The sequence below is a fragment of the Aotus nancymaae genome, unplaced genomic scaffold (genome assembly GCF_030222135.1).
Source record: "Aotus nancymaae isolate 86718 unplaced genomic scaffold, 86718_ANA_hifiasm-v0.15.2.pri h1tg000059l, whole genome shotgun sequence".
NCBI lineage: Eukaryota > Metazoa > Chordata > Mammalia > Primates > Aotidae > Aotus > Aotus nancymaae.
The window spans coordinates 11,931,178-11,958,145 of NW_026988473.1; the positions used below are offsets into that span (position 1 = coordinate 11,931,178).

The 26,968-nt window shown below is 38.9% G+C and overlaps 2 protein-coding genes across 2 annotated transcripts; both read left to right on the plus strand.

Moving 5' to 3' along the window:
- Window positions 1–6,751: 6,751 nt before the first annotated feature.
- Window positions 6,752–7,696, plus strand: LOC105733814 (olfactory receptor 9I1). Its single transcript, XM_012476459.2, has one exon. It carries the CDS (start codon window positions 6,752–6,754, stop codon window positions 7,694–7,696), a length of 945 nt encoding a protein of 314 aa, XP_012331882.2.
- Window positions 7,697–19,294: 11,598 nt separating this feature from the next.
- On the plus strand, window positions 19,295–20,263 carry LOC105733791 (olfactory receptor 9I1-like). Its single transcript, XM_012476421.2, has one exon. The coding sequence runs from the start codon at window positions 19,295–19,297 to the stop codon at window positions 20,261–20,263; it is 969 nt and encodes a 322-aa protein (XP_012331844.2).
- The last annotated feature ends 6,705 nt before the right edge of the window (window positions 20,264–26,968 follow it).

Consider the following 26,968-nt stretch of genomic DNA (forward strand, 5'->3'; position numbering starts at 1 on the left):
AGCAGAGGAGATGGGACTATTTACTAAAGAATAACTATGGACAATGTAAGACAAGTGGAATTCAGTTGCAAATTACGTGGTTCTAACAAAGAGATCGTAGGTTTCAGAGACCAGGGAAGAGACAAGAGCTGGCATGGTTGGAGAAAGTTGACCATAGAAACCCTGGAAATAGATCTTTAAGGAAGGTGAGCTGATAAGCTCCTCAGTGTAGACATGAAAGACGTATGTTTAGACCACCACAGACTCATACCCTCCTCAGCCAATAATCACTCTTCCTTGAAATTAGCAGACAATCCAGCCAGGTTTCAGCCCCTGATATGAGACTTGACATCAGGACTAAGGGTGAGTGCATTGTAAAGAAAACTTCACCAGGCGTCCTAAGATCTGAGTTCCAGTCCTGACATTACCACTGAGTAACTTTGGGAATGGGGAGCAAGTGGCAAAGAAAAATCAAGTTCATTCCCAGCAGAGTCTGCAGTTGAGCTTTGAGACTAACAAGACGAGTCGTTATGAGCTCCCATAAGATTTGTTTTTATCCTCTCAGAAGTGTACAGAAGCTGAGATAATGAGCTTCTGCTGAAGTGTGTTCTCCCTGATTGGGCTGGCTTTTCTCTGGGGCTCCACGGGCTGTCCCAGGTGCTGATTCATGATTCAAGGAAAACCACTGAGATCACTGCATCCTTCCCATAAAACTATTCCCAAAGGCAATTTAAATATCCCCCTGGTTTGCTTAGTAAGAAGAAAACCTAAAGTCGGTCAGGTACATACATCTATTTGAGCAATCTTAGCTGCTTTCTATAAAATGCTTAAACAACCTTAGATTAGTTTGACTGCAAGCCCAAGATGAATCCAACTGAATTATTCCACCAGGTAATTAAGACTTAGTTATTACCTTGGCTCTGAAGTAAGGTCCATGCAAACTAGAGAAAGTGAAACTGGGCAGAGAATCTTACCTTTGTCATCAGAACTTGTCATCTGATAGGACCATGACCAGACTCGGATTTCAGCTCTTATATGAAATAAACAAGTAAGAATGGATCAGTTTTGGGGGCTGGGAAACCTACAGCTTTAATCTCTTTGGGCTTTTGTGTCACTAGGTAAATTTTAGAAAATATAAATAGTTTCATGTGGGAGGTGTGGTATCAGACTGCAGAGCTTAGACAAGAGGTTTTCCTGTAAACGACTACACTTTTTGTAACTATGCTGGAGTAGAATTAATCATATGTGCTAGGACTCTGGCTTTGGAACAAGAAAGAGCTGGATTAGACTCTGGGCTTTTTCATTGTCTAGTCATACGACTTTGGACAAGTTACTTAACTATTCAGAGTCTTAGTCTCCTCTAGGACAAAACAATACCTTTTTCATAGGGTCATTGTATGAATTATATGAGCTAATGTGTGTACAATGCATAATATTGTGATCAGCACAGAGAAGATGTTCAATAAATGGCTGCCAGGATTAGGAAAAGCAGCACAGCATATTGGTTCAACACTCCAACTCCAGGGTCAGAGAACCAGGGTTAGAATCTAAACATATTTTCTTTCTAGCTGTGAAACCTCAAGCAAAACACTTAATGTCTTTAAGCCTTCGTTTCCTCATCTGTAAAATAAAGATAAATGTTTCTCTCTCATAATGTTATTGTCAGGTTGAAAGGAAATAAAAACCTTTAAAGTGCTTAGCATCTACCTGACTTGAGCTTAGTAAATGTTAATTTAACAACAATATTTTGAGACAGTGATTTCAGTAAGCTGAGAAACGTTAATTTGGTTGAGCTCCTTCACTCTCCCAAGGGACTCAATCTTTGGAAGCAAAACGAAGAAGAGTTTGGAAAAGGTTCCAAGTTAAAGAAAGTACGAGGGTCAGGGACCATCTCTTCTGTAAAGGGTTCCTCCTGAATCAGAGGAGTCTTTCTCTATGCCATCCAGAGGTCACATAAGGTCATATATTCTATGTCACGTATCATAATTTAAATATATTGCAGGTAATAATATCAATCCATACTGTTCCTTATCTTTCTTAAAAGGATCACTGGCCATAAACCATTGCTTTCCCTTTTGTAAACTGTCCTGGATTCAGGGAGTCAGTTGTCTGTCTCTCTACTCTGGTACTTACCCAAGCTGATGTTACCCCAATCTCCTTCTTAAACAAGATCACACAAAACTGGGTGTCACCAGTCTGGTCCTAAAATTATTCCCTCTGGGAAATATTTTGAAAATTGTCTTTCTGGAAAGTAAGCAAACTCTATCATAGTAGATAAAAATCATTCTAAGTTTTCAAGAATTGTTATTATGTTGTCATTTTATTATTGAAAAAATTGAGGTTCCAATTGGTTGAGCCATTTTCCAAGGGCATATCAAGAAGGATATGGTCCAACTAAGTCTCTCTCAAGTTATAAAAAAAAGAAGAAGAAGAAAAAACATGGTCCACAAAGAACCCCAAAATCAATCTTTATAATTTACTCCCATAGAAGTTGAGTATTTGCCTAATGGTTTTAGAGAGGCGCTTTGATTTTAAAAGTTTGGGGCTTGGGTCTGCAGAAAGGGTCTTTCTCTTCCCCTAAGAAGAGAGCATGATATGATAGAAAGAATACAGAATTTGGAGTTAGAACGTCCTAGGTTGAAATATCTGTTCTGTTCCTTCCCAGGTGTGTAACAAGTTGGACAACTCTCTTAACCTCTCTGAATTCCACTTTGTTCATCCATAAAATAGCCGTAGCTATACTCAACTTGGAGGAGCTAATGTATAAAACAGGCCTCACATTCATGTACCACAAACTCAGTGTGATTGCATCTGCACCCCAACAATCTGCCACCTAATCTCTGGTCAGGAGCCTTGAACAATTGTCTCTAATCAGGAAATAGCCATGAGCTAGACATAAGATGGACTATAACAATTTCAGAATTAGATGCTGAGAAAGGTGTTGAAATAACCAAGTTATCTCATGATTTGAAGGTAAAAAAAGATCTGATTAACTGCAGGGAGATTTCTTTGGTTCCACAGATTATAAAGATATAAGAAAGACGTAGGGAGACAATAAAACAAATTTCTAGCTAAAACCAGAGGATTTCCCACCAACTAACTCTTCTGCTTCTACTTTCACCAGGAGGTAATTTTAGACAAAGTAATCTCTCAGAGATTTAAAGTCCTCATTGGTAAAAATAAGATCCTAATGTCTGCTTAAAGGGCTGTTTTCAGGATTAAATAATATATGTGAAGCACTCACAGTCTCTAGTAGAATCAATAAATAAAATATGTTATAAGCATACCAAGGAAGACCATAACAAAATCAGAAAAAAACAAACTAAATTTACCAAAATTCATAAACAAATAATGAAAATACAGTGTTTGCTAAAAAAAAAAAAAAAAGGGATTTATGTCACAATATCATGCACACAAATTTTAAAACATACCACAGCCACTATATTTTTAACATACATATATTTCTAAATAAATATGAAAAGAAGAAACATGGAAGGATGTATATTTTGAATACACTAGAGTGCACACTAAAGAGAAACAGAGGAAGGAGTAGGGATGGGGCAGGACTAGCAAAAATCATAAAATAAAGCAAAATGAAAAAGAACCTTGCCCTGACCAATGATGATGGTTTATCAGGAACTGATGAGTAAGGGTCATTTAATTTTGTACCTAAGATCCCATAATATTATATTTAAGTAACTATAAATTACTTGAATTAGTGCCTGCACTGCTTTATATATTCAGTATTTAGTAGCTAACGAGCCTATATACCTAGACATATAAATCATGGATTGTGAGAAACAAAAGATTTAGTGGTTATATAATCTAGCTCTACCATTTCGTAGAACAGAAAGTGAAGCCCAAGTTGAAGGGAAAGTAAACGTTTGAGGGTTACTCAGCTAGTGAGTGGCTGTCGTAGAGGTGACAACCATAGAGCTTGAACCATACCATGAAGGCCTTCCAAAGAAGCTGACTCGTCCCCAGCCCCTGCTGTTGGAGCAAGGTGGACGGAATAGCCCTTCAACATGCTTGACTTGATCTGTCAATGTCTCTCTCCCACTAGGACCCTGATTAGAGCTGAAGTAAGCTCCAGACCCAAGATCAGCTACCATGAGCCCTTTCATGACAGTGTGTGCTGCTTGTCTCTCTCTACCCATGTAATGAATAAAGCAATCACAATGGTTCTGTAGGCGAGGCCTCATCACAAGTTCAAAACCTCTTCCTGGCAGGTCCCAGTGGAATTAAACCTTAGGTGAAAGGGAAGCAAAAGAGGGATCCCATGGAAGCCAGAGGACTGCCTGTTATCCCCAAGTCTGCAAACAACTAATTATTTGACTTTTGGGCAAGTCATTAACCTCCCCGAGTGTCAGTTTTCTCAATGCCAAAATAATGACAATATCAATCATGTCCACTTCACAGGGGTGTGGAGGCAATCACAGACATTTATGGACATAAAATGTATGAAAGGAAGTAGAAAAGGTATTATGATGCATTCTTACTGCTCTGGATTTTATCAAAAATAGCAATCCCCATGTTGCCATAGCAAAGAAAATTCCTAGTTGTGCTACATGGAAAAGTTTCCTAACAATCTAATTTTTATATTCATGACTTTATCAAACATAGTTCTAGATTCAAGAACTCTGAATTGACGATTCCAACCTGAGGGAATTTGGGGCGTGAGATTAGGGAGGTCGGGTAAATGGTTCAAGGGGAGCAGTGTAGGATAAAGGAGTCTTGGGTCTGGATCCTGGCTCCCCTACAATGTGGGTCAACAGATACTTTCATGTCTCTAATCTCCATTTCTCAACCACAGACAAGACTAATGTCACCTCTCCAGTAGGACTGTTGCTAGATTTCCATAAGGTATTGTATGTGGAAGATCCTGGGAGTGTAGAGATACCTTCAGAAAAAAAAAAAAGAGAGATGGGAATCTGGGCTTCCATGCAAAGGCCCCCAGGAAGCTTTTAGGCATTTTAATGAGTATCCTGAATGGACTTGGAACGTGGTATTATGCAGTATTATGAGGTGACTCAAATCTGTATCATATGGCAAGAGGAAGTCTTAGGAAATGAAAAATTTCCATGACTCAAATATAAAGCAAACTAAACATAATTATTTTAAGCAGTTTGGTAGAGCAAAAGAAAGGAGCACTCATTTGATTTGATGTTTGAAAGCTTCTCCTTGAAGCAGAAGTTTAGAGACATCTCCTCTTCTGTGTATCCAGTCACAATATTTAGTCTTGTTGTGTATGGCATGCACATAATCATAATAGAGAAACACAACCTACTGATAGTAGAATCAACCCATCGTCAAAATATAGAGAAGACTTAAATTAGCAAGCATTGCCATATGAACGGGATAAAGGACTGATTTTTTTGTTAATGGGATGGAAGGGAGGAGAGAGGAAAGAACAAGGAAATAATTTCTTCATCTTACTTAGTGAGAGTCAAACTTAGTCAATTAGTGAAAAAAAGAACATATGTAGTATTGAAATAAAGATACAAATATATTGCTCAAAGATAGCAATATTAACAAAGTTTATGTGGGATAAATGGATTCTGTTTCAGAACAGAACACCAATAGCTACTATCTAAAGTTGATGACAATAGTAATGACAAAAATAGCCAACATTATTTAGCTCTGTGTGCTGGGCACTGATCTACATCAGTTACAGGTATTAACTTATTTAATACTTAAAAGTCTACAAATTGAGTTCAGTGTATACTGCTCAGGTGATGGATGTACCCAAATCTCACAAATTACCTCTAAAGAACTCACTCATGTAATCAAATAACATCTGTTTTTCAAAAACCTATGAAAATAAAAAATAAAAAGTTATATTCAAATTCAAAACAAAGATAATAAATCTATGTTCTTTTCCTTAAAAAATTCAAAGAGCCCTATGACGTAGCATATTTCTCTGTTATGAATAAGGAATTGAGGCACAAAGATGTTAGGTAACTTACCTAAGGTCATATAAAGGTAGTGAGCCCACGAGTTTGAACGTATTATTTATAATCCTGGTGTATAAACAACCAAACAACTTTAGAATGCAACATGTTGAAGACAATGGCCTCTGAGCTGGGGTGGTGACGATTAAAGTAGAAAGAAAGACTTTTAGTTATCAGTTAATACTAATCGACTAGGCAATTTTTTTTACTGCCCACTGAATATATAATAAGAAGGAAAATATATCAATGTGTACTATAAGGGACTAGTGGACAGGAAGAGCAGATTCATAAGCTTTCAGATTGTGAAAGGCTTTCATGAGGAGAAGTGATTAAAATTGCTGTGAGTGTCTAGAAGGGGTAAAACTAAGACCAGTGTGTGAAAGGTACAGAAGGAGAGAGCCCAAGTCCACAAAGAGACTCAACAGGTGGAACTGTTCACAGATGGAGGCTCATATGGCAACTGAGTGACCGTGTGGTGGGGTGTGGTAAGTGAGACTCCAGACCCAGATAGGATAAGAGCAGATGCTGTCTAGGTCTCTTCCAAACCTGAGAATTGTGTGCCTCTTATCTTTACAGAAATTTCCAAATGTAAACTCGAATTAATTTGAATCAGAAATACTAGCTTAAGGCTCATTTCCATAAAATGCAAGAGATGCCCAAGGAAAATCAGCCAGTTTCAGAATTGCTTAAAAACAAGCTCTACAAATAGGCCCAGAATTATAAACCAAAACTTCTACTACAGAGGGAAAGACTCTGTCCTTCAATTCTGAAATTATTTTTATTTCATTGTCATCCTCAGACCAACGGTCCACATTGTCTCGATGGCCAAGAATAATCTCACCACAGTAACTGAATTCATTCTCATGGGCTTTACAGACCACCCCAAATTGGAGATTCCCCTCTTCCTGGTGTTTATGACTTTCTACCTAGTCACCCTTCTTGGGAATGTGGGGATGATTATTTTAATCCAAGTAGATGTCAAACTCCACACCCCAATGTACTTCTTCCTGAGCCACCTCTCCCTGCTGGATGCTTGTTATACCTCAGTCATCACCCCTCAGGTCCTAGCCACACTGGCCACAGGCAAAACGGTCATCTCCTATGGCCACTGTGCTGCCCAGTTCTTTTTGTTCACCATCTGTGCAGGTACAGAGTGCTTCCTGCTGGCAGTGATGGCCTATGACCGCTATGTTGCCATTTGCAACCCGCTGCTCTATACCGTGGCCATGAGTCCCAGACTCTGCTGGAGCCTGGTGGTAAGAGCTTATGTCTGTGGGGTGTCAGGGGCCATCCTGCGTACCACGTGCACCTTCACCCTCTCCTTCTGTGATGACAATCAAATCAACTTCTTCTTCTGTGACCTCCCACCCCTGCTGAAGCTTGCCTGCAGTGACACAGCAAACATAGAGATTGTCATCATCTTCTTTGGCAGTTTTGTGATTTTGGCCAATGCCTTGGTCATCCTGATTTCCTACCTGCTCATCATCAAGACCATTTTGAAAGTGAAGTCTTCAGGTGGCGGGGCCAAGACTTTCTCCACATGTGCCTCCCACATCACTGTTGTGGCCCTTTTCTTTGGGACCCTTATCTTCATGTATCTGCGAAGTGGCTCGGGCAAATCCCTGGAGGAAGACAAGGTCGTGTCTGTCTTCTACACAATGATCATCCCCATGCTGAACCCTCTGATCTACAGCTTAAGAAACAAGGATGTAAAAGAAACCTTCAGAAAGGTCACTGGGAGACTCCAGGTGTCCCTGAGTATGTAGATCTGAGTGAGAGGAATTCTTGTTTTAGTCCGCTTTCTTCCCATATCAATATATCCTAATAGGCACCATTATTAAATGCAACCTATACCCACAAATAGAGAGCAGATAGAAGGTAGGTACCACCAGGCACACAGGAAAAACTACAATTGTGGTGAAATTAGTTTCCAGCAATTCCATGTTCTTTCTTCCTATCCCCTTCTTCCACTTTCAATCCATTCCTTAGCACTCAGCAGTCTCTTGCTATTCTCTAATGTCACAACTTGTAGAATCTCAGGTCCCAGGAGTCTTGAGTTTATTTCATTCCACCCCAATACTCTCTGCACTCAGGCCTGGACTTGCCATCCTTTCCCTCTTGTTTTTGCTCCCATCAATCCCACCTTTTTCTCTGTGTCAAAGATTGTTATCTGGGGAGCTCTGTGAATTGTACAAATTGGTCTTTTTTTCTTTTAATATGAAGGACTGATCACCTCACTAAGCAGGGAGTATTGTGTAAGGCAAAACTCAGTCTCCAACCTGCCAAGGGAAGGAAGTTTGAGAAATGAACTTCTCTTTTCAGAAGTTTAACCCCTTAGAGTGTCTTCCTTCTTGCTCAGGCCGGAACAATGGAACTTGAAAATTTCCTTATCAGTTGGCACCTTACTGGTTTTGTTGTTCCTGCTTTCATGTTACTTTGGTATCTTCAAGAAGAGCTGAACCATATTACCTTTGGGAATGTCTCCTCAAGGTCTCTCATTGCTGAAGGCCATGGTGCGTTTCTCCTTCTCCTCACCCTATTGCCTGTCTCATAAACAATTCTCTCCTACCAAGTATCCAGTTTCCAGGAACAGGAAATCAGAGAGCACAGACAGATAAATAGAGAGACAACTGAACCCCTATTACCCTCTCTAATGAAGATCTGGTAAGAGGGGAAAGTCATCATGACTGCTGCACCAGACTGCAAAACCCTTGAGAACAGAATGTTTTCTTCACTGCTAAGTCCAAAGCCTTTTGAAAGAATTTTTTTAGTACATGCTTGTTTCTATTTGAGCCTTCTGGCAACTCTATTGCAAATGGAAAAAACATGGTTTAATGTAAAATTCCCATTTTGCAATTAAGGAAGTATTTCCTCATAAGTCAAAGAGTACTCAGAGTATACAGCAGTAGACAAGGCATGGAGTCAGACTTGAATTTGAATCCTGATTCCACCACTGATTTATTATGAGGCTTGGGTAAATGATTTAATTTTGCAGACCTAAAGCAAGTATAACAATTCCCAATTCAAGAGGATATGGTAAAAATTAAATAAAATGATGAATAAGAAATAGCCAAACACTAATCAGGCGTTCAATATAGATTGCTCTCATATCTTCCCTTCCCTTTCCTTCACTTTCTGATGTCAACCCTGGACCCTTGCTGGAGTTTAATGGCCACTGACAAAAGCAAAATAGATCACCAACCAATGATGGTAAAAAGTCAATGAAAGCGATGAACTGAGGAAAATGTATAACTCAATCTTTTGTACCAAGGAATAAAATAAGTGAGTATTTAACCGGATAGGTGGAGTGCATGTATATATGTCCCACATAGTCAAGGATAATAAAAGGTTGTATTTTTAAGTGAATATGTTATTTTATGAATATATGAACTCCTCTACCCAACTTTGATTTCATGAAAAGTTGATCCTCATTGCCTCTCCATATGGAAACAACAGTTTTATTAAAATGATTCATTGTGGAAGACAGTGTGGTGATTCCTCAAGGATCTAGAAATAGAAGTACCATTTGACCCAGCAATCCCATTACTGGTATATATCCAAAAGATTATAAAGCATTCTATTATAAAGGCACATGCACACATATGTTTATTGTGGCACTGTTCACAATACCAAAGACTTGGAACTAACCCAAATGGCCATCAATGATAGACTGGATAAAGAAAATGTGGTATATATACACCATGGAATACTATGCAGCCATAAAAATGGATAAGCTCATGTCCTTTGCCGGGGCATGGATAAAGCTGGAAACCATCATTCTCAGCAAACTGACCCAAGAACAGAAAACCAAACACCTCATGTTCTCACTCACAAGTGGGTGTTGAACAATGAGAACACATGGACACAGGGAGGGGAACATCATACACCAGGGCCTGTCAGGGGGTAGGGGGCTAGGGGAGGGATAGCAGGGGGTGAGGGGCTAAGGGAGGGATAGCATTAGGAGAAATATCTAATGTAGATGACAGAGTGATGGATGCAGCAAACCACCATGGCACGTGTATACCCATGTAACAAACCTGCATGTTTTGCACATGTACCCCAGAACTTAAAGTATAATAATAATATAATAATAATAATTATTATTCACCACACATCTTGTAGTTGACTGATTCAGAAATAAGCACCTGACCCATGTTGGGCTAATAAAAATTTTTCATGGACATTGTGAAGCTGAACATGTAAGAGAGATTCAGAATAGAAAACCAGATTCACAAAGGTAGAGAATATCCAAATAGCTACTAACCATAGGAAGAGCTGCTTATTCTCATTGGGAATTGAGAATACGCATTATTCTCATAAGAATTATCAGGAAAATGCACACTTAAGCCCACAATATGTTCACTAAGTTAGCAAAAATTTAAAACTATGACATCACTATGTTGACAAAGATATGAAAAATGAGTAGCATAAATGGGTTTAACAATTTTATAAAGTAATTTGGCAATCCTTTAGGAATAAAAAATATACAACCAATGACCCAGCTATTCCAGTGAGCTAGCTATACACACTGGAGAAACTCTTGCCCATGCACACTGGGATATGGGTTCAGAATGTTCATGAAGTATTGTTGTAATAGCACAAACCTCAAAACACTTTCCTTTGGTTTTTCTTTCTTCTGGCCTGGGGAATGGATGTGATGGCTGGAGCCCTGGCAGCTATTGTGGACCATAAAGTGACTTTAAAGATGAGAACAATGCATAGAAAACAGCAGAGCAGGGTAAAAGAGAAACCTAAGTCCCTGATGACCTTTTTAATCCACCATATGGGCCCTGGGCTGCCTATCCTCAGGTCTCTTTTATGCCAGAAAGAAGCATTCATCTTATTAAAGATAGTAACTAGAAACAATATAATTTTTTTGAAAAATAGGCTAAACAAAGTCAAAATATAGGGATATATACACATATGACAAAACTTTAAACCACACAAGTAAATTATTATAACCACAGCCAAGGAGCAAGGAGAGTTGCGAAGGGGAGGACCTCATAATGAACTTCTGGAGAGAGGAAGTATTCTATTTATCTTTGTCTGATAGCAATTGCCTATTTTTTTTAAAGTTTTTTGATAAACTGTATTCATTTTAAGGCACTTTTTTGTATATGTATTATATTTCTTTTAAAAATATAAATAAATAGGCTGGGCACGGTGGCTCACGCCTGTAATCCCAGCACTTTGGGAGGGCGAGGCGGGTGGATCACAAGGTCAAGAGATCGAGACCATCCTGGTCAACATGGTGAAACCTGGTCTCTACTAATACAAAAAATTAGCTGGGCATGGTGGCGCATGCCTGTAATCCCAGCTACTCAGGAGGCTGAGGCAGGAGAATTGCCTGAACCCAGGAGGCAGAGGTTGCGGTGAGCCGAGATCACGCCATTGCACTCCAGCCTGGGTAACAAGAGTGAAACTCCGTCTCCAAAATAAATAAATAAATAAATAAATAAATAAATAAATAAATAAATAAAAATGCAGACCCCATCGCACTCCTAAACTAGCATGGAAGCCTGAGTCATGGGCTCTATCACCATGTCAGACAGTGGCACACATCCCTCTTTCCTTGGCAACAACACAGTGGAATTCAAGGGGAGTTAGGAGACTCCTCCTCAGTTATGGCTTTTCTCTGCTCTGTTGTTTTGACTAATTTTCCACCATTAAAGCAGCCTTTCTCTCTTTTTCTTTTTTTTTTTTTTTTTTTGAATGGAGTCTCACTCTGTCGCCAGGCTGAAGTGCAGTGTTGCAATCTCGGCTCACTGCATCCTCTGCCTTGTGGGTCCAAGCAATTTTCCTGGCTCAGCCTCCCAAGTAGCTGGAACTACAGGCACACGCCATCATGCCCAGCTAATTTTTGTATTTTTAGTAGAGACAGGGTTTCACCATGTTGGCCAAGATAGTCTCGATCTCTTGACCTTGAGATTCGCCCACCTCGGCCTCTCGTAGTGTTCAGATTACAGGTGTGAGCCACCACGCCAGGCCTTTATTTTTTTATTGACAAAAACTGTAAATATTTGTAGTGTACATCATGCTTTGATATATGTATGCACTGTAGAACTACTAAATCAAGCTAATTTTTTTTTATATTATACTTTAAGTTCTAGGGTACCCGTGCAGCTCGTGCAGGATTGTTACATAGGTATACACATGCCATGGTTGTTTGCTGCATCCAACCTCCCATCATCTACATTAGGTATTTCTCCTAATGTTTTCCCTCCCCAATCCCCACCCTGACCCCAACAGGCCCCATGTGTGATGTTCCCCTCCCTGTGTCCATGTGTTCTTGTTGTTCAACACCCACTTATGAATGAGAACATGCGGTGTTTGGTTTTCTGTTCTTGTGTCAGTTTGCTGAGAATGATAGTTTCCAGCTTCATCTATGTCCCTGCAAAGGACGTGAACTCAACCATTTTTATGGCTGCATAGTATTCCACAGTATATATGTGCCACATTTTCTTTATCCAGTCTATCATTGATGGGCATATGGGTTGGTTCCAAGTCTTTGCTATTGTGAATAGTGCTGCAATAAACATACATGTGCATGTGTCTTTATAGTAGAATGCTTTATAATCCTTTGGATATATACCCAGTAATGAAATTGCCAGGTCAAATGTATTTCTATTTCTAGATCCTTGAGGACTCACCACACTGTCCTCCACAATGGTTGAACCAATTTACACTCCCACCAACAGTGTAAAAATGTTCCTATTTCTCCACATTCTCTCCAGCATCTGTTGTCTCCTGATTTTTTAATGATCGCCATTCTAACTAGCATGAGATGGCATCTCAGTGTGGTTTAAATTTACATTTCTCTAATGACCAGTGATGATGAGCATTTTTTCATATGTTTGTTGGCTGCATAAATGTCTTCTTTTGAAAAGTGTCTGTTCATATCCTTCACCCACTTTTTTAGGGGGTTGTTTTTTTCTTATAAATGTGTTTAAGTTCTTTGTAGATTCTGGATATTAACCCTTTATCAGATGGGTAGATTGCAAACATTTTTGCCCATTCTGTTGGTTATCAGTTCACGTTAATGATAGTTTCTTTTGTTGTGCAGAAGCTCTTAAGTTTAATTAGATCCCATCTGTCTATTTTGGCTTTTGTTGCCATTGATGTTTTAGTCATTAAGTCATTGCCTATGCCTATGTCCTGAATGATATTGCCTAGGTTTTCATCCAGGGTTTTTATGGTGTTAGGTCTTATGTTTAAGTCTTAAATCCATCTGGAGTTAATTTTTGTATAAGGTGTAAGAAAGGGGTCCAGTTTCAGCTTTCTGCATATGGCTAGCCAGTTTTCCCAACTCCATTTATTAAACAGGAAATCCTTTCCCATTGCTTGTTTTTGTCAGGTTTGTCAAAGATCAGATGGTTGTAGATGTATCATGCTACTTCAGAGGCCTCCGTTCTGTTCCATTGGTCTATTTCTCTGTTTTGGTACTGGTACCATGCTGTTTTGATTGCTGTAGCCTTGTAGTATAGTTAGAAGTCAGGTAACTTGATGCCTCCAGCTTTGTTCTTTTTTCCTAGGATTGTCTTGGCTATGTGGGCTCTTCTTTGGTTCCATATGAAGTTTAAGGTGGTTTTTTCCCGTTCTGTGGAGAAGATCAATGGTAGTTTGATGGGGATAATCAAGCTAATTTGTAATAATATGCATAGACCTGGTGAGTGCTTGGCTACTTCTTATTTATTGTTTTAATTTAATTTTTACAATATCCTCTTGAATTAAGAATTGTTATACTTGCTTTAGACCTGAGGAAGTAAATCATTTACACAAAGTCTCACAATAGTAACATTTTTGTTATTGCATGTTAATTAGCTTGATTTAGTAGTTCTACAATGCATATGTATATCAATACATACAATATTTATGTTATTGTTAATTACAATACACATTTTTTGTGGTAAGAACATTTAAAACTACTCTCTTAGCTATTTTTAAGTTTCAATTCTCAAAGTAGTTTTTCTTTATGTCAAAGTTAAATATCCTGTATGACTGAACACTTATCCCAGGGAATATTTAGAAGGCAGGTGATTAAACTGAAGAACACCTGGTGCTTAATGTTCTGCCACAGAATAGAATGGACAAGTAAGCCATGTGGGCTTACTGAGGTCTGAAGAACTGCCTATGAGTTCTGTCAGGCTTCCTAGAATCCAGGCTAATAGAAGAGTCTATTCCTAGAATGCAGGAGGAGTCCCAGTCTCCTCTTCCTGACTGCCTTCACCACCTCTCTGAGCATCCCACATAACCTCTAGCTGCCATTGGAGAAGCTGTATGACCTCAAGTGAGACATGCAACCCCATGGGTCTGCCTCTTCTTCTGTAATGTGTCAAAGTATTAAATCACAATTACCTTTGCACCAACCTAATAGATCTGGATTATCTCTTCACTTCTTTCTAGCTCTGAAGGAAGTAGCATGAAGGTGGCTGTGCTCACTCCCCAAAGAGCACACAGAGAAGCATGGGAAATGATGTCATTCAGGGTCTGCCACTTACCCTCCTGTGCCTTTTAATCCCCAGGCCCACTGTTTGCCTACCTAGATGAAGAGAAAGGAGGATTTAATATTCCTGCAGTCAGCTCTAACTGAAGGGAGCAGGCTTCTCCCAGAAATTGGAACCCCTGTCACATTCATTAATTAATGGTTTGCAGGCAAGAGTGGACTCACCACCCCCACTGAGGGCAGGTAAATCATCACAGTGACTTGCAGAGAAGAAGGGAGAGTCTCTCTTTCATTTAACATTATCATTTTTGTACATAAGCATCATCTTAGGTGTTGTACACAAGATGATAAAACCATCCAAGGATTCAATTGGATCAGAAAACTCTATGATTCAGAAACAATATAATCTTAAGTGGGTTGTTTGGGCAAGAAGGCAAAACAGCTGGGCACCTAGAGGAACTCTGAGGTCTCAGGCTCTGAATTTTACCCAGCAATGCTGCGTAAAACCAGGTACACTCTCTGGCCCTGCTACCTGCTGCAGGTGTGTTCAAAGATGGGTTTCTAGCATATGCATAAAATTGGCCAGAAGAAGATTTAGTAATTGCATTTTTTATGGATTTCAGATTCTCACAGCATCAATCTCATTCTCCTTGGACCTACTCAGAAACAGGAGAAATATTAACAGTGCATCACAGAAGTTCCTCACAGGAGCACAAGGACCAGCTCTTTCCCTATGAGGTAATGTAAATTCTAAAATTATATTATGTTTGGAAATAAAATACATTCCAGAGACTATTCAATGTGCTTTCCAATTTTTGAACATAATTTAAACTTTATCTGTGCGACCTTTTAGACAAGTTATTTATCTTCCCCAACCTTCAATTCTGTCTTCCATAAAACAGGCACAGAAAGACACACCTTGCAGAGGCTGTAATCAGTAACAAATATGTCAAGTGCAGGGAACAATAGTTGGCACTGAGTTATATTATTACTCCCCTACACCACACCATCACCAACTGCTCAGAGCGTGAACAGAGAATCATCCAGCCAGCTCTGAGGAGGTTGTCCCTGCTGGTGATAATTGTAAGAAAGACATTTGTAACGAGAACCTTTTGAGAAGATAATGTGGAAATAAATGTTATAGGAAGAAGGAGTAAAATGAGGTAGGTAATGAGTCAGGAAATGTCTCCCGACCTCTGAGTATCCTGGCTGTCCTGCACCAGTCCTTCCCACCCTATGGTCCCGTCCTGGACTTGTTAGTTCTGGTTTGTACTTTCATGAATCTGTTGCCTTTCCTGAGGCACCAAATGGGACACTAGTGTTGAGGTCCCACCAAGACTGGTTTTGGAGGGAATGATTTTTGACTTAGTGGGTGAAAGTCACTTCTCTGGGCTTCATTTTCTCTTTTACAAAATGAAGAAAATATAGTAGACCAGGTGCATTCAATGTTTTAAACAGTAGAGCCCTGCTTCTAAGCAAAATGAAATGAAGAGCCTCATTGTTTATAAGAATTCTGAGGCTGAAATGGCAGCACCCACCTGCTGAGCCTTCCCTTCACATCTCACTGCTGTGTCTCCTTGAGACAGCCCTGGAAGGCTGAGGCTGAGAAACACAGCTGAAAACCACAGAACCACATCACCAAGGTCCTTTCTGACTCTAAGGTTCTGTGTGTCCATAAGTCCTGGGTCTCTGGGGGCGATCCTGAGTATTTTCAACCAGTGTTGGGAGGGGCCACCACTCCCAGTGTGTCGGGATTTGCTGAGCCCACCCTGACAGCCATGTGCACAATGAGTGATCTCTAAACACTGGAAAGAGAAACAAGTCACTCAGGTGCTTGGCTGACATAATGCCACATCCAGATGTAGGGCATCAGACATATGTGGGCACAGAAACTAACAGATAAGCTTGGCGTTTCCAGGAATGTTCTGATTGTGCAGGTTTTCCCATTGAGAAAATCACTGACTTGCATGGTCGAGACGTTCCAAGTTGTAGCTACCACTCTCCAGGAGAAAGCGGACAGATGAGTGTATTCCTCTAGGCAAAAGAGGTCAATCAGAGAGAGCATGACAGCATCTGTTCTCAGGTTGCATGAACAAAGTTATGCAAGTCCAATGGGACATGTCCAGAGCTGAACTAAAAGGTCATGGCCCTTCTAGTAAACAAAGGTGCTGTGGTTGACCAGTCATAACAGCATAAATCCTACTAGCTAGTGAGATATCGCTATCAGTTTGTAAAGCATATGATTATTTAGAAATTTGTTCACATATTGAAACATTTGAAGTAATCTTTTAAGAGCCTCAAAGAAACATATTTTATTTTTTTTCTTTTTGAGACAAAGTCTCACTATGTCACCGAGGCTAGCAGGCAGTGGCACGGCCTCAGCTCACTGCAATCTCCACCTCCCGGGTAAGTAATTGAGATTACAGGCACACACATCCATGCCCGGCTAATTTTTGTATTTTTAGTAAAACAGGGTTTCACCTTGTTGGCCAGGCCGGCCTCAAGCTCCTGACCTCAGGTAATCCAACTGCCTCGGCCTCCCAAAGTGCTAGGATTACAGTTGTGAGCCACCTCACCTGGCCCATATTTATAATCTTATGATTCAGAGACAGGCACAGCAGAGAGTCCTGGGAGTTTATCTAGTCAAGTATGTCCTAAAGCATAGATTACACACCTCAAAATTTCCACACCCACCCCCCCGAGAAAGGACTCTGTGGGTGAATAATCATGGAAAATGCTACCTCAGGAAGAGTTATTAAGTCATAAAATAGGATAATAGATTGGAGTGACAATTCAAGATGTCTATACTAGAAAGTTTCAAAATGAGTCATGGTCATAGTAAGGACAAGTTCAGAAGAGATGCCACTGTGTCAGTCCCAATCACAACCAGGCTGAAGGCATGAGCCATGTTTTGTGTCACATATGATCCCTTTGGACACAGTAAAGAATTAATATGTAGGTTGGCTACATACCTTCAACGTTCTAATTTATGTACTGGCTACTACAAAAAAAGCAGCTGGATAAATCAAAATCTCTTTTTCAAGGTATTTGAATTAAGAAACCCTGAAATAATTGTTCTGTTTCAACAGAACTAAAGGTGATGGACCTCCATGAGGTGATGAGCCACAGCCAGGGATAAGCCAAATTCCTGAGAAAGCAGAGAATATTTTAAAACAATAGGAAACTCCTTTGACAGAGGATTAGAAAGGAGCAGACAGGTGGAGCACAGAACAATCACAGTAAACGCAGTGCTCTGGAAGAAAGATGTGTAAACTCCTGCTCTTAAGATCCTGAGCATCTCCTTAAATTCAGTACTCTGGGACTCCCTTCCACTCTCAGTTTCCATTAGATCTGCCTCCATTAGGCCAAAGGAGGTGAGAGCAATAGGAGAACCAGGGTTGTCCCTGCCCACGCTAACACTAATCTGTAGATTTTATATGCACCAATTCCCACACATTAGTGGTGTTGTTAATTATTAGGAACTTGGTGAATCTGGTATTCTTTCCAAGTCTGGAATACTAGGACTTTGGTTTTGGCTCATGAGCCATGAAATCCCTAGGATCAAAATCAACAGGCAGCCATGAAGGATTTTGTGGAAGTTTTATGTCTGGTAGGACCTCATATTTCACAAACAAGTCCCTAAACCTGTTTCCAACCAGCCTCCTAGTGAGTCTTAGAATTGCTGATGGAGCAGCCTCCACCTACTCTCCAGGGGTGTCATCCTGGAAAGCACAGCCCAGAGCAATCAGTAGCTGACAAAGGAACTCACTCCACTACCCAAAAGGGAAGAATCAACCTGATTTCTGCAGAAAACTGATTCTACTGAACACTATGAACCCTTTCTATGAACTACCTCTGGAGTACAGAGGTAACAAAGTACAAGGCATACTGTCAAGAAGAACCAGTGTAGGATACAAGCAATGTCTTGCTGTTATGACATGATTGTTTAATCTTGGCTTCAGTACTTGCAATTTATTCTTTGACAAGTCACTTTAATTTCCTGAACCTCAGATAACACATTTCAACAGTGAAACTCATAACAGCTGTACTAGGATTATTGGGAGGAATCAGTAAGTTAATGTGGAAATGTTCAACACAGAATAAGGGCTCCACGAACCTAATGGCTTCACAGAATCACCTTCTTTCACGGTCCCTCAAGAAAAGAAATTCAAGGCAGATGATGACCTGGTTCATAGGAGAGCAAAAATAGATTATGAAAGTACTCACAAGGAATTGTTGAGATAGCTGGGAATGTCTGACTTGGAGAAGGGTCTACATAAAAGTAGGCATTACCACTATTTGTCTTAGAAGAGAGTTGGGTTTATCCAACACGCAGAGCCAAGCATAATACTAATGCGTAGAAGGTATAGAAAGAGCAATCTGGCTTTCTTAACAGGCAGAATTTTCCAAGGGCAGAGTGGATAGAAAGCCCTCATCACATAAAGGGCCCTGCCTCTGACAACCCTGGAGGCACCATTCACACTACATCTATATGAATGGCGCTGCCTGGAATCACAAAGGCACAGCCTAAGATGCCACATAGAGGCAGCCCTGGAGCACGCCTGTGCTAGATGACAATTTAGGGGAAGTATTCTAGCACAGAGAGACCCCTTATTGGTCTCTTCCAGTCTTGATAGTCTAACATTCTCTGGTCTTAAAGAAAATATCCCAGACAATAATAAGCAAGTGAATTTGAAGAAAGACTGCACCAAGGTCCGGTTTCAGGTGGGATGCAGAGATAGGTAAAAGCTCTCCATAGTAACTTCCAGTTGTGGACTCTTAAGATAGTAAATACATTTCTCTCTTTCTGAGCAGAGGCTGGGACATTTACTTAACACCTGACACTGAAGAAACCAAAGACCTTCAGTTCTGAAATCTCAATTTCATTCTCCTCTTCAGGTCAACCAGCTATATTGAGCTTATGGCCAAAAGAAATCTCAGCACTGTGACAGAGTTTATTCTTGTAGGCTTCACAGATCACCCTGAACTGGCAGTTCCTCTCTTCCTAGTGTTTCTTAGCTCCTATCTTGTCACTCTTCTGGGGAATGTAGGCATGATTATTCTAATCCAAGTGGATGTCCAACTCCACACCCCCATGTACTTCTTCCTGAGCCACCTTGCCTTCCTGGATGCCTGCTATGCCTCAGTAATCACCCCTCAGATTCTGGCAACACTGACCACAGACAAGTCGGTCATCTCCTATGGCCACTGTGCTGCGCAGTTCTTTTTCTTCACCATCTGTGCAGGCACGGAGTGTTACCTGCTGTCAGTGATGGCCTACGACCGCTTTGTTGCCATTAGCAATCCACTGCGCTACAACATGACCATGACTCGAGGTACATGCAGGGTCTTATTGGCCGTGGCCTACATCTGTGGGGTGTCAGGGGCCATTCTGCGTACCACGTGCACCTTCACCCTCTCCTTCTGTGGTGACAATCAGATCAACTTCTTCTTCTGTGACCTCCCACCCCTGCTAAAACTCGCCTGCAGCAGCATGACACAAACTGAGATTGTCATTCTCTTTTTTGCAAAATTCATGTTCCTAGCCAATGTCACGATGATCCTGATCTCCTACATGCTCATCATCAGAGCCATTTTGAGGGTGGAGTCAGCAGGTGGGCGAGCCAAGGCCTTCTCCACCTGCACCTCCCATCTCACCACTGTTGTCCTCTTCTTTGGGACACTGGCCTTCATGTACCAGAGAAGTAACGCTGACAAATCCTCAGAGAAAGACAAGATAGTGTCTGTCTTTTACACTGTAATCATCCCTATGTTGAACCCCTTGATCTACAGTCTGAGGAACAAAGATGTAAAAGTTGCATTCAGAAAAGTCATTGGCAAATTCCAGTTTCCAAGGAATGTAGCTTTCAGTGAGGGTCCTTCATCGTGACCCATCTTTTCTCCAGGTCTTCATATTCCAATGGGCATCAACACCAGATGGTGCTTTCCCCCAACAGCGTACAGTAGGTAGCTTTCTTCAGCACCTGGAAGTGTGCAGGAACTACCTGTCCTTAGAGAAAAATATAAATTTCATGATGCTTGTTTGGATGACTTCCTCTGCCTCCATTTTCTTCCCCCCTCTCTCTTTAGCCCTCTCAAACTTTGTGGGTTCTAGTGCTACTCCCTGGCACCACAGAAATAAAAAGTAGCATAGTCATAAGTGAACTGATCACCACATCCAACCCCCCACTTCCTAACTCAGCCATGCTTGGGTTGCTCAGTTGCTCTTACTTATTCTTTTGTTACTGTGCTCATTGATACTGACTTTTACTCTTTGTAGAAAATTATAGCTATAAATTGTACTAATTGAAGAATAAGGTGTTTTTTGTGGTATGGATAACCTGCCAACTCATTATGAAGTGAATGAATAGAACCTGTGAACCCAGTGACATTTCTAATCAGAAAAAATTATAGTTTGGGAAAGGGTGCTTTCTTTTGGCTACTCTTCCTCTAATGTCTTCCTAAATGGTTTCTGATATCTGCAGGACTATAATTTCTTCTTAAGTGACAATTCTCTAGATTCCAAATCTCCAAATTCTTTATTTTTTCTCCTCCTAAACACAGTGCCTGCCTCATTTCAATTACTGCTTTCAGACTCATTCCCAGGGTCTGCAAACTCAACAATGACAGATCTGTAGCAAATAATCTCAATTGATACTACTTTCTCAGGTAAAAATAGTCTCTATAATTATAGAAGTAAGTAATTACTGTCCACAGCAGAAGGTGAACTCCTTGAGGATAGGGTCATAATGCTTCACTTAATACTTTTTTCTATATTGCTGCTTCTGGTACACTGAAAACTACTATACATTTATGAAAGAAATTAAAGAGACAAATAAATAGAAAGGTATCCCACATTCATAAATTGGAAAACTTAATATTACTAAAATATTCATTTTATCCAAAGCATTCTACAGATTCAATGCTATTCCTATCAAAATCACAATGGCATTTCTTAGAGAAATAGAAAAATAGAAATCACATATGAAATAATAAAACACCTAGGATAGCCAAGGCAATCTTGATAAAGAATAAGCTGGAGGTATCACATTTTCTGATTTCAAAATATGTTATGAAGTTATAGTAATTTGAACAGTATGGTACTGGCATAAAAATGTACATATACATCAGTGGAACAGAATACACGGCCCAGAAATAAAGTCACACATATATGGTCAACTGATCTCTGACAAAGGTGCCAAGAATACACACTGGGGAGAAAGACCATCTCTTCAAAAACTAGTGTTAGGAAAACTGCATGTCCATATGCAAAAGAATGGCATTGGATCCTATCTTTATGCATACACAAAAATCAACTCTAGATAGATTAAAATCTTAAATGTAAGTTTTTAATTACATTTGAAACTGTAAAATTCCCAAAAAAAAAAAAAAATAGGAGAAAAACTTTATGACATTGGTCTTGGCAATAATTTCATAGATAATAACACCAAAAACACAAACTGATAAGGTTAAAGAATCAGACTCCAGGCTGAACTCCAAGGACCTGACCTCAAAAGCATTTCTGCCTCTGCCACAATATAAAATGAATAAATAAGTAAACAAACAAACAAGTCAGGAAGCCACCACAACTTCTGGCTTCAAGACTCTTCTGAGAGAGGGCAACGAATGCTCCATGTCCTACCTTTTTAAAATAAAGTTAGTTTAAAAAAAAAAATCCAAAATTGATGAGTGGTGCTACATCAAACCAAATATCTTCAGCACAGCAAAGAAAATAATCATCAGAGTGAAAAAGCTACTCAAAGCATAGGAAAAGTATTTGCAAGCCATATGTTTAATAAGAAATTAATTGCTAAAATATATATATGAAACTCCTGCAACTCAATTGTAACAAAATAAATAATCCAATTTAAAGATGAACAAAGGAACTGAATAGATATTTCTACAAAGAAGACCTACAAATGGCCAGCAGATATGCTCAGCATCACTAACCATAATGGAAATGCAAATCAAAACTCCAATGAGATATCACTTCACACCTACTATGAAGGCCATTACCATAAAAAAGATAACAAATGTTGGTGAGAATGTACAAAAATTAAAACCCTTGGACATGTTCCAGTGTCTGGGAGGATGAAACATGTTTGCAGGAATGTTAAATGGTACAGCCACTATGGAAAACAGTAGAGAACTTCCACAAAAAATTAAAAATAGAATTATCAAATGATTCAGCAGTCCCACTCCTGGGCATATATCCAAAAGAGTTTAAATTAGGATATCAAAGAAAGATCTGCACTCCCAAGTTCATTGCATCATTATTCACAATAGCCTAGATATGGAAACAATCCAAGCATTTATCAACAGATGAATGGGTCAACAAAATGTGGTATAGACAAAAAAAGAAATATTAGTCAGCCTTAAAAAAGGAAATCTTACCATTTGCTACAGGATGATGAACCCAGAAGACATGTACTTAGTCACATAAGTTAATCACAGAAGGAAAATACTGTATGATTCCACTCTTAGGAGAGCTATCTAAAATATTTAGACTTATAGAAGCAGAAAATACAATGGTGGTTGCCACAGCATGAAGGGAAGGGGAAATGGCCAGTTGTTTTTGAGTGGGTATGAAGTTACAGTAATAAAAGAAGAACAAGTCCTAGAGATATACTGCACAACCTAGAATCTATAGTTAACAATACAGTGTTGCACACTTGAAAGTTTATTAAGAGGGTAGATCTCATGCAATTGTTCTTCCCACAGAAAAAAGGAAAAGGGACAAAAGGAAACTTTTGAAGGTGATGAATATGTTTGATATTTTGATTTTGGTGATGGTATTATATGTAAGCATATGACCAAACTCATTACACTTTATATATTAAATATGTATCATTTTTGGTATATCAATTATACCTCAGAAAAGTATAAATTAATTAATTGCTGCTTCAGAAAAAATCTTACAGAGCATTGTCATAATTTTATTTGCATGTTACGGCAACACTAAGGGTTGGTAATAAAACATTATTAGTGTCTATTTTACCTTCTCTACACAATTTCTTAAAGAAATTGTTGACCAGGGGTGTAAATGCAGAAATGCATAGAATTTGTAATAAAAGTGGACTTGCATCCTCTCTGCTATTTAATAACCATGCAAATTACCAGAACAAATCTACCTTCTCAGAACATCAGTTTTCTCAAGTCAAAAAAGAATATTTCCTACCTGAAAGAATTGTTATAAAAATTAAAGATGATGAAAATTAATTTGTAAGTTATGATTTGTCAGAATTGGTTAGGTTTTCTGTAGCAACAATCAACTCCAAAAAAGATTTTATTGTTCACAATGCTTGACTCAGGCAAATTGACAGGGGGCTCTGCTTCATGTAGTCATTCAGGCACCCAGGATTAAAAACCTCCACCATTTTAATAGCTGTACTGCCTGGAACATGCAAACTTCTCTGTCACCAGAGCAGAAGATAAAAGACTACAAAGTTACACATGGACATTTACTGCTTAAGTGCATTGGTTAAAACTAGTCACATAGTCCTGCCTCACTAAAAGGAGCCCATTAAAGATAAAAGAAAAATGTTATATTGGCTAAGCAATACTGACTGTTCTAGGGATTATCTGTGGTTACAATTATTAACATTCCAAAAAATCATGAATAATCATTACTTTTTTACTGTTCATTTTATTTTCTACAAATCACTCCTCCCATATTTGGGGAAATTGTTATGTTTTTCCTGTACAAAAGCTTATTTTGTATTGGCAAAATTTACTTGTTTTTGGATACCTCAGATGGTACTGGAGAAGATTTGGAAAAAAGCAACTTTAGGGGTAGGGAATAAAGTCTTCTGTTTTGGGTATGTTTTATACACACATACACACACACAAACTACCAGCCTACTGAGAATTGGCCTTTCTTCATATCTCATCCTTCTTACTCTTTGTCCCGGGGCTTCTTTCTTTTCTTTCTTCTCTACTTCTTCAGTTCATATGGCAGGGGTCATGGCCTTGTACAAAATAGGGTTTTTACTCAGTATACATTTTTTCATATTTTTGGATTCAGCTATTAAAGCATTTTAGACTACATTGTATTTCACTAATAATATTCCCAGAGAAGGACTCTGATTAATTGAGTTTGGTTTAGATGCCAATGCATGTTTCAATGAAATGTGGCCTGGTAGAAAGAATATTGTGTACAAATGACTACTCCAAAAGTATCCATGCTGCTGACACATTGCATGCACATGCACACCCCTAGCCTGAGAACCAGTCCAGTGAGCCCACCCCTGGCAAAGCCACACCACTACTACTACAGTCTAACCCACTGAGACACTCACAAACACTACTAATATGGATTATAGCTGAAGAAGCTGCTAAAGCACACTATTGTGCTTACCCAGAATCAAAGCCAGTGAACCCCTGCCCAATTGACATCCTAGGACCCATTTATAGTAATAATTCTTTCCTTATGAAAGCTACTCCAGTAAATTGAAAGAGATAACTATTCCACCAGATGCACTGATAAAGTAGCAACATGAGAAACATTAAAAAGTTAAAAAAGAAATGATGCCTCCAAAGGATCACAATAATTTTCTATTAGCAGACCTCAAAAAAAAAGAAAATTTATGGAATGCCAAAAAAAATCAAATTAATAATCTTCATGAAATTGAGTGAAATACAAGAAAATATAAATGTATAATTCGACAAAATAAGGAAAACATTTCATGATCTGAGTGAAAAAATTAACAAAGAGATAGATGTCATAAAAAATCAATGAAAAAGAAATCTTGGATGCTAATAAAGTTTGGCTTTGTCACCACCCAAATCTCATCTTGAACTGTAATTCCCATAATCCCTGCATGTTGTGGGAGGGGCTCAGTAGGAGATAACTGAATCACGGGGGTGGTTACCTCCATGCTGTTCTCGGGATAGTGATTGAATTCTCATGAGATCTGATGGTTTTATATGGGGGTTTCCCCCTTTTCACTCTGCACTTCTCCTTGCTGCCACCATATGAAGCAGGACATGTTTGTCTCCTCTTCTGCCATGATTGTAAGTTTCCTGAGGCGTCCCTAGCCCTTTGGAACTGTGCATCAATTAAACCTCTTTCTCTTATAAATTACCCAGTCTCAGGTATGTATGTCCTTATATAGAAATTTAAGACTGGACTAATATAGAGGCAAAGAACTCAATGAATCAAATCAAATCATATAAATAAGTGAGAGCTTCAACAATAGATTAGATCAAGCAGAAGAAAGAATTTATGAATCTGAATACAAGTCTTTTGAAATAATCCAGGCAGACAAAACAAAGAATAAAAAAGAACGAAGAACACTTACAGAGTTATGGCACACCACTAAGTGAACAAATATTCCAAATATTCACACTACAGATGTTAAAGAAGGAGAGATGGGGGGGAAATGTAGAAAACCTATTTAATAGTCTTGAGGGAGATATGAACATCTAGATCCAGGAAGTTTAAAAGCCTATAAATAGATTCAACCTAAAAGATCCTCTCTGGGGCATATTTTAGTCAAACTTTTAAAAATCAAAGAGAATTCTAAAAACAGCAAAAGAATATGTCAAGTCACATATAAGGGAATCCCCATTACACTAACATAAGACTTCTCAGCAGAAACCTTGGAGGTCAAGAGAATATAGAATAATATACTCAAAATGCTAAAAACAAAACAAAACAAAAAAACTGCCACCCAAGAATACTATACCCAGCAAAGCTTTCCTTCAGAAACGATAGGGAAATAAAATATTTTCAGGAAAGAAAAGACTGAGGAAATTTATCTACACCAGACTGACTTTACAAGAGAAATTTAAGGGAGTCTCACATCTGGAAGTGAAAGGATAATAGCATCATGAAAACACAGGAAAATATAAAACTCACAGGAAGAGCAGAGATACACAAAGGAGAAAGAGAAAGGAATTCAACCTTATCAATACAGAAAAATGCTAAACTGCAAAGATAAATAATGAGAGGAAAAAAATTAGAGTATACAAAACAACCAGAAAACAATTGGCAAAATGACAGAAGTCCTCACCTGTCAATAATAATCTTGAATGTAAATAAATTAAATTATCTAATTAAAAGAGATACACTATCCAAATTGGAAACAAAGAAAAAAAGACCTAACTATAGGCTATGGATCAAAAACTTAAATCTAAGATTCAAAACTGCAAAAATTCTGGAAGGTAACCTAGGAAACCTCTTCAGGACATTGACCTGGGCAAAGAATTTATGACTAAGACCCGAAACCAAATGCAACCAAAACAAGAATAGATAAATGGGACCTAATTAAACTAAAAAGCTCTGTACAGAAAAATAAATAATTATCAGAGTAAACAGACAACCGACAGAATGGGAGAAAATATTTAAAACTGTATATCTAACAAAGGACTAATAACCAGAATCTACACAGAACTCAAATCAGAAAGAAGGGAAAAACAAGTAATCTCATCAAAAAGTGGGCAAAAGACATGAATAGACATTTCTCAAAAGAAGATTTATAAATAGCCAACAAACGTGAAAAAATGTTCTCACTAATCATCAGAGAAATACAAATTAAAACCACAATGAGATACTACCTTATCAGAGCCAGAACAGCCATTATTAAAAAGTCAA